The sequence below is a fragment of the Protomyctophum parallelum genome (genome assembly GCF_964188405.1).
Source record: "Protomyctophum parallelum genome assembly, chromosome: 2".
Lineage (NCBI taxonomy): Eukaryota > Metazoa > Chordata > Actinopteri > Myctophiformes > Myctophidae > Protomyctophum > Protomyctophum parallelum.
The window spans coordinates 28,320,176-28,329,088 of NC_139699.1; the positions used below are offsets into that span (position 1 = coordinate 28,320,176).

An 8,913-nucleotide genomic window follows, 5' to 3' on the forward strand; every position below is an offset into this window, starting at 1 on the left:
GCATAAACACAGTTTTTACAAAATGTCATTGCTTATACATCTTTCTTTGAGATTTACATTAGACAATTAAAAATCTGATCTTTTCTCCCCGATTCCGATCTTTTGAAAATCATGAGATCGGATCCGATCTTTCCGATCACGCGATCCGATCGGGACAACCCTACTGTTTAGACTTCATACTGTACACTCAAAACACACAATAACATATTTTTTACAAACCAGATTGATAGTGCTACTTTTTAAAATATATTGTATTATCTCTTTTTATGTGATACTTGACCGCGTTTTCTTAAAAAAAAACAATTGGCACAACTTTTGAATAAATCTCACACAAATCGGTACACATTATCTCTGATGTCATGTGTTCAGTCATCAAAATGTATAATCTACAAGCTCACAGCACATTGAAATACAGGTGTACCTTTCGGCTATTTTTATATAAACGTTTGGAAGCCAGTGCACTAATAATAATACTCACTTTTCCGATCTTGCGGTGGTCTCTGTTCTTGGCCTCTTCCTGGAAGCGTTCCCACTCCTTGAGCATCTTAGAGTCGGGGAAGGAGATCCCATAGATCCTCTGCAGGGTCTCCATGTCAGAACGCCCCTCCCAGTAGGTAGCGGAGTTCTGTCGATGTCACACATGGTAAAACCGCAAAACCATTAGTGTCATTTTAGTTTTTAGTCCGGACCGGGGATATACAAAGTTGGGGTGTGGGCTGTGTTATTTACTGTATAGGCTCGTTTGTCAGGCTTTTGGTTTCATAATCATAATAATCTGGCCTTTTGCATTTAGTCCTCTGTACATGTACCATCTGCAATGTCCCTCACTGCTCCCTGTGGCACTGGTAGAAGTCCTCTCATCCATGTGTCATTCAAGGCATAGAAATATTTCACAGGCTTTTAAAGTGCGTTGCACTGACTAAAAGGTACCAAAACACCTACATCACAAAGCACACACGCACAGACACCAGGGGTACGCATTGTCATTCCATTTCACTTGGTCTCTGGCTGTCATAATTGTTGATGCTCCAAAATAGAGCAGAGCTCTGCCTCTGAAAGACCACAGACTGATGACATGCATGTCTGACGCTTTCAATGTGTCAGGGCCTTTATATTCTTCTGTTCACTCTATAATTCGAGGGAATATGCACAGCAGCTGATATTGTGCATGTTGGCTCACTGGACAAAGCAGAGCACATTCACAGACACTCCAGGACAACTGTGTAAGCTTGTACAAATAGCCTGTAATCACAGTAACTAATCACAGTGACTGTAATCATAGTGACATATGAATGTGTTTGTGTGATCAGAAATACTCTGAAGGAGACATTCCTTGGGTGGTAAAGTGCCTGCCCACCACCGCAGAGGTTGAGGGTTCGAATCCACCATGGTGCTTCCGGCTTTGTTAGGCATCTGTGCGAACACATTTGGCCCGTGTTCGGGGGAGGGAAGCCGGGCAGGGAGGGTGAGGAGAGCATCACACCCATCTTCCCAAGTCAACTGTGCCTTTTACATGGATGTCAATTTGACTCTGCGACTACGTGTGCTGTTTAATCACTTAAACCTGCTACTCTAGTCTCTTAGTAAAATGGACCTGGGTTTCAACTGTACTTGGCAAGCTCTTTGTTTTCCCTCTACACCAAATATCTTTGTTGAAAATAGATCTGCTATTTTCGGCAAATGTTCCCCCGCAGAATAGGGATGCAGAGTGCTTAACAGCAGAACAACAGTGCTCTCCAATTCCATGTCTGTACTACTTAATGTAAAAGAGGCTAATGACTATAGCACTGAATGTTGCCCACATAGTCTACACTAGTATACTGAGTCCTAGATTATATTTTGTATTGAACGTACATGTTGTACTTGCTTGTAAACATGTAATAATTGGTATAGATGGGGGGAATTATCTTAGGCATGTAGTACAGCGTGCTAGATGATAGCATGTTAATTCCATACTGGACATCATCTGTTAAATGTCCTTTTTGTTGTTGTTGCTTAGGAACAGTAGATACTGGTCACACAGATTTCTGACCAACTGGTGTGACTTGGAACCGAGTTCTGGGGCAGTATAAATATAAAACACCTTTCTTTTCTTTCTTTCTTCGATACAGCAAGCCCTTCTGATTGATTGATTGAAGTATTGATTAACAGTTTGCAGAATTACAGTACATTTCAAGCACAATACAAAAACTTTCTGAATCTAAACAAAGGTCTTGTTTGTTTGGAGTGCGTTCCCGACAGGTTCAATGCCAGAATAAATGATCGTTTAATTCACCCAATGCCACGATATTTTCAGTGGTAGTCTTATTTTGAAGGGGAAAAACTCACAGGCCGGAAACCGGAAGTAAAAGTGGCTATGAAATTAAAGTGTTATTTTAATTCATCCATAACAAATATTTTGGAAACGCTCTCATCAACGCTTCAGTTATATAGAATGAGTTAAAACAAGTCAACGTCGGAGCATAATCACTGGGCAGTTTAATTTGTCAACGTAGACAAGTGGTTCAAAAGACAACCCAGTCGCACGCTAACCCCTCCTACACAATAGATAACATATTAGAAAATTGGAAAGAAAAGTAAAGAAAAAAAAAGGAACTGAGTATTTTATTTTATTTTATTTATTCTCATTTAAAAAGAAATGTCTGTAATTCAGTTAATTTACAACAACGTGTTGGGAAAGTTTTGAGAGCAAGAGTGTCTGTCCTGTGGTCTTTGTTTTGTTTGTCTGTTCACATATGTCGTTGTTTAACTGTTTTTTTTTTTTTTTTCGTTTTTATCACATTTATATATATTTTTTATTATGTATTGTATGTGGAATTTACATTATCTGTCTTTATCTTTCATTTTATATAACTGAATAACTCATTATTATTGTCAAAGATTGTCTTATAAGTTGTCATATACAAAAAATGCCTAATAAAAACAGTATTAAAAAAAAAAAGACAACCCAGTCTCATTCACCCACCTTGTAGATCTTCATGGCTTTAATCTTTCCAGTGTGTCTGACATGGGGTCCCCTGCACAGGTCAATCAAAGGTCCGCACCTGTAGATTGTGAAAAAATCTATTAGAAATGGCAGTTCCACTGTGTGGAAAAAATTCAATCATAATGTGTTCTCTGGATTAAATCAAGCCATCTCAGTAATATCACTCCTCAGTTCAATTGGACTCACTAACCTGTAGACAGTGGTAGTGGGTGTGGTGACTTTCTCATTCAGAATGCGACACTTGAATGTGTTGTACTAAAAGACAAATGGCTCACATTAAAAGACATTTCCGAGTAGAGGAATGCCATCATAGGCAAATAATTATATACAAAATATATTGTTGTTCTGGATTCCTTACACGTTTTGAATGGCATCATAGGCAAAAAATAGTTTGTGACTACATCATCATTTTATTTTTATGCTTTGATAAATACACAGACTTTATACATTCTCTTCTGTTCCCATTTATTGATTGCATTGCATATATTTTTATCTGCACCATTGTTTCATTCCGTTTCAATGTCTGTGAAGCACTTTGTAAATTTGTTTTTTAAAAGTGCTATATAATGTTCATTATTATTATAAGAGATGGAAATAAAGTCATATTTTATTCCAAAGATTTCCAGAGAATTGCAGGAACCGGACAGGTTGTGCAAGAATGGTTTTCTCACCTTAAACATCTTCAGAAGTGTCTCCTTGCTGACCTCCAGCCTCTCGAAAGCCTGTTTGTCCTTCACCACGGCCTTACACAGTGTCTCCAGGTCCCCAAATTCATTGCTGGACACACTCCTAGAACAACATATAACATATTGTCGCTGTTGCGAAGAAATATCTTGTCTCCATATTTTAACTTTTTTTCTTTTCTTTGCCTGTAAATTAACACCCTTTTTGATCAGACTATAGCGTCACACAAAAACATAAAAAGTAGGATGGGCCGTGGGGCTCAGCGGTCCAGGCACCTTGGCCGGTAGTCCAAGTCTAGCAGTGTGCCTCGGGTTCGACTCTGACATTTCCTGTCAGCCTACTGTCTGTCCCTCTATAAAAAAATATAAAATAAAGGCGAAAGCCAAAAAAACTAAAAAGTAGCAGATCTGCAGGCTTGAAATGTGGTGCCAAGTGAAGCCTGTGCTACTTTTGACAGTTTTTGGACATATGAGGTTTCTACCCGACAGAGACAATATACTCTGATTCTGCAAACTATATGTTTTCTAAATTATATCAATTAATTCTGTGGAAAAGGAAAATGGGGATGTCAACTGGGATGTCTCATTAAATACAGTAAATAACTCAATAAATGAGACCTGCAGGTTTTGCAGTTGGACCAGAATTCTGCACTGACCATGAGGCCAACAGGTTCTTCTAATAATCCACTCCTCGTCTGCAGCCCTGCTAAAACATCAATGGGCACACACCAGTGCACTGCATGAGACACACACTCACCATCCTGTGTTTAGTATCTCACTTAGCAGTCAAGAAAATGCTTATGCCTGATTTATCCTTAGTTGTGCGCCGGCTTTGCGCATCACCAGAAATAGCCGATCTACAAGCTCACAACATGTCGCAGAGCGTCGGGTTGTGAGCTTGTAGACCTCCTATTTTCGGTGCGTGACACCAAGTATAACTCAGGCTTTATGGTGATTGTACTTTGCTTACGTGTGCTCATCCATGTACATGTCATAGTAGAAGCCATTCTCAATGGGGGGTCCATAACATAAGCAGCCTCCATAGTAACGCTCCATTGCTTCCCCCAGGATGTGAGCACTGGAGTGCCAGTATACCTGAAAGACGAAAAATTACACTGTCAAATTAGATGATGCTCCTCATGTTAAAATGGATGCAATTACCTAGTTAGTTGGAATTGTGTTATTTAACACAGAAACGTCACTGCTGAAATTAATTATTTCACTGAAAACTGTAATAAATAAATTGAAAGGTCACTCAGATTCTCGCACTTAGGTTTTGTTCAGCTTGAGCACACTGAAATATGTTCTCTAACATTCATCCAAAACATCCATATCTTTTGAAAAAAACACTGACTGTTGTGATTGTGATTAATTATTATTCATTATGCTTTATTTTAGTCAGAGAGTGAATAGAGACAAGGACTATTAGTATAATAGAGCCCTTTTTATGTGGTACGAGCTCTTATTCAGTGAACTACCGAGTGCTATTTACGCTTGATTTTAGTTGGAGGGCCACATTTCCTCGCCACATTCCTCGCACACACACACAACATTGTTATTAAGCTACACAACACATTTTCACTGTCCACTTCTCACCGAAGCACTGTGTCAGTCCTACTCACCGCCTGGGCATCCTCATTGTCAAAGCGGAGAATCTCCAGAGAGCAGTCCTTCTCCAAAGGTCTGTCCAGGTCCCACAGCTCCCCACTCACCCGAGAAATCACTGCGTTGTCGGCCAGGCCCTGACTAATCCACAAAACACATTAGTGTCTGAAAGAGCTTTTTGTTGTGGGAGTATTTGCTACAGTACAGGTGGTGACCATTTTGGAAAATGGCTGTCATGGTCACCACGGGACAAATCTGTGATGGCCCTACAGCCAAAGATTTTCCTTATGGCATACTCTAACTGTGTGCCAAGTTTCATATATTTATCGTAACGTGCATGATTTTTGCCTGTAGCACCTCCGCTATATGCATTTGATGTACCGTATGTTTACCTTGCTTACTTTAAGTAGCTCTGCATGAAGAGCGTCTGCTAAATACCAAAATTGTAAATTGTAATGCCCACTATAGAGTGACTAGATAGAATGAACATCTAATTGTTACTAACAATCAGACATTCTTGATTGATTGATGTAATAATCGAGTAAAACATAAACAGCATGTGGTACAGTCAGACATTCAGATTAAGGCTAAAAGGGGACTTGTTTCCATTGTGGTCCTATGTATTCAATCAACAAAACATCTATTAGACAAAAAAAACATATCCAGCAGGTGTCCTACAATACCTGATACCACAGGCTAGCCGGTAGGGGGTGCTGACCCAGGCCTGTCCCTCCACCTTGCGACCGTCTGGAAGCTCAATAGTGATTGGCTTTCCACCTGCAGCTCTTCTCGCCTGCAGGGCATCGCTCTCCTTCTTCAGCTCCTCGTACATACTTAGTCGCTCTGCTATGTAGCCAGGCAATGGCTTCACCTGGGGACACAACACACTAGAATGAGTCATACACAGTACTCCACACACACACACACACACACACACACACACAAAACTTACAATTGTGAAATCAGCTTCTTATAAGAATTGAGTTTTTCAACAAAAGTTTGAAAGGAGGAAGCTGAATCTGTCGGCAACTCCTATTACAATGTGTAGAGTTTGTTAGTACTGTAAACAAAGACGCACCATGGAAAAGGGCAGTGCACCCAGAGGCAAATTCAAAGGAAAACATTTTTATCTTAATCTTTTTGGCCGATGGGTTCCCAGGTTGAGGTCGTAACTTTACTGTTCTTGTCAATAAACACTGTTGTGTGAGTGGGTAGAATATTTTTCTCTTCTTATACGCAAAATCTAATCAAAAGCATAATTAACAGTGGTGTAAGTAATGTTTATTATTATAATTATTCCTGATTATTAACAGCTTGGACGCCAGAAGGCGGCAGAGCTTTAGCTACCAACTTTAACATGATTATACCACACACACACACACACACACACACACACACACACACACACACACACACACACACACACACACACACACACACACACACACACACACACACACACACACACACACACACACACACACACACACACACACACACACACACACACACACACACACACACACACCACACGCCTTTAATTGCTAAATAGCAACATGCCGACTGCTCAGAGCTTGTACATCTGCTATTTTCAATATTTATCATACAAGGAATTATATGGGGATTATTTGGTTAATATGAATGAACACAAGCAAGCAGTTGGTGGATGTAGAGAAGGATCCTATGTGATGGCGTAGTAGTTGAACACACTTCTTTTCCACCTCCGGCTTCCTGTCCCTTATTGTCATTCTTTTCCTTCTTGCCCTTGTCAGCTGGCTTGTCACCTGTCCTGGCATTAGGGATCACCACCTGTTAAGAGCACATGCATAATGTACATCTATTTAATTTGTATGATAAACATAATCAACACCACATCACATTTCATTAAAGTACAAAACATTTAACAATAAAGTTATCACACATTTAGCACTGCTCTGATTGTATTAAACAATATAAACAACGTTAAACTCACCAACATTGCAGCTGTACGGAAAGCTTGAATTATCCTCTATCTGCAAAGTGTTTGTTTCATAAATATCGACCGTATTTATTATTATTATGAGCTACTTTCTGACTGTTTGAAAGCACTTGTTTTCAATAACGCAACACTCAGTTCATATGTCTATGGTGGATTTCTTTGAAACAAACTTTGCAGATAAAGGATAATTCAAGCTTTCTGCACAGTTGCAAATTAATGTTGGTCAGTTTAACGTAGTCCTATCTAATAATGAATTGCTACGTGCCTACTCAAAGCGCTTACAATGATTAATTAATTCATACATTGGGAGGTGAAGCGGCGAACAGTCGACGCCAGCGTCCTCACTTCCCACATTCACACACCAATGGTGGCAAGCTCACACCGACCGACTCATTGGAGGCAATGTAGGGTTCAGTGTCTTGCCCAAGGACACTTCGACATGTAGACAGGAGGAGCCAGGATTTGAACCACCGACTGATGGATCATTGGACGACCTGCTCTACCTCCTGAGCCACAGCCGCCCAATACAATCAGATAGGACATTTCTGTTTGGATTACTGTGCTGTCAATTAAAAATAGGATCTTAGAGTTAGAGTTGCTTGTGGCTAGCTGATATGATGGTTCTGTGTATTCTGGGGACGTCATGTATTGTCTTGGCGTTATGGGTGTGCTATGTTGTTTTGTGCTATATGGTTATGTGTTTTCTGTTGGAACAGAGTAACAGACTGTGGAGATGAATATCCCCAAGGGGAAAAATGAACAATGCATACTACCAGTAAGACGCCTGAGGGCGAGAAGCGACCTCACCCTAAAGGACGAGGTCACGTGCACGCATCCGCCTGCTTGGTGAGCGCTGGCACTTTAGAATGGGGGTCAGATCAACATATCCGCCTGGGTGACAGCAGACTACTGGGCAAGCACTGGTGCTTTGGCATGGGGAGTAAGATCTTAATTTTCAGGACTGTTGAGAACTACAGTTTTCGCTGGCTACTGGGCCATTCCATAGGATCAACATATGGAATGTCAGAACAGGTCAGCTCCATATATGGAGATCTAAGGGTTTGAGGTCAGATGTAGAGTTGCTGAACAATATTGATGACAGGAATCTCCACATATGGGCATAATATCAATGATATGATCAGGGATCTCCATCCCTGATCACATGCTCCATCCCTGCTGTCACGTGACGGGAAATGCACTATTCCATAGTTAACTGATACCTTCGGTTGCAACTAATCTACTATTATTATTAAAAGGTGCCAAGCCCAAGAGAACATGATGCAATTGATTGATTGAAGTGTTTAACATATTGGAGAATTACAGTAAATTTCAAGCACAACTCAATACAAAACTGTTAAACTGTGGACGACACCATAAATAGCCGGGGAGCCACAAGCACAAAATGCTATCAAAAGTTCAAAACCAATTGTTTTTAGCTTGTTAACCAGTATGGAGTGGTGCACGGTGTCAAAAGCCTTTTGGAGGTCCAGCATGACCAGACCATGCCACAGTATGTGCCATCATCCACCTTTGTTTGATATGTGGTCGCTCAAATAGAGAATTCAAAGCAAGCACCCTTGGACTGCATGGTTGTGGCACTGGGTGACACAGGGTGTCACTGCTATTTCTAGAAAGGGGGAGTAGAGTAGCCAGGGGCCTTG

The 8,913-nt window shown here is 40.6% G+C and overlaps 1 protein-coding gene across 1 annotated transcript in view; it reads right to left on the reverse strand.

Annotated features, from left to right (window-relative positions):
* The window catches only part of tars3 (threonyl-tRNA synthetase 3), a 29,228-nt gene that overhangs the window by 19,874 nt on the left and 441 nt on the right, over positions 1 to 8,913 (reverse strand). Inside the window, exons 2-9 of the mRNA XM_083760092.1 lie at positions 6,985 to 7,083; positions 5,958 to 6,145; positions 5,292 to 5,415; positions 4,640 to 4,764; positions 3,658 to 3,775; positions 3,177 to 3,241; positions 2,966 to 3,044; positions 479 to 625 (exon numbers count right to left, since the gene is read on the reverse strand). Of these exons, the coding sequence (XP_083616218.1) occupies positions 479 to 625; positions 2,966 to 3,044; positions 3,177 to 3,241; positions 3,658 to 3,775; positions 4,640 to 4,764; positions 5,292 to 5,415; positions 5,958 to 6,145; positions 6,985 to 7,083 (945 nt within the window). The remainder of the gene's footprint in view (positions 1 to 478; positions 626 to 2,965; positions 3,045 to 3,176; positions 3,242 to 3,657; positions 3,776 to 4,639; positions 4,765 to 5,291; positions 5,416 to 5,957; positions 6,146 to 6,984; positions 7,084 to 8,913) is intronic.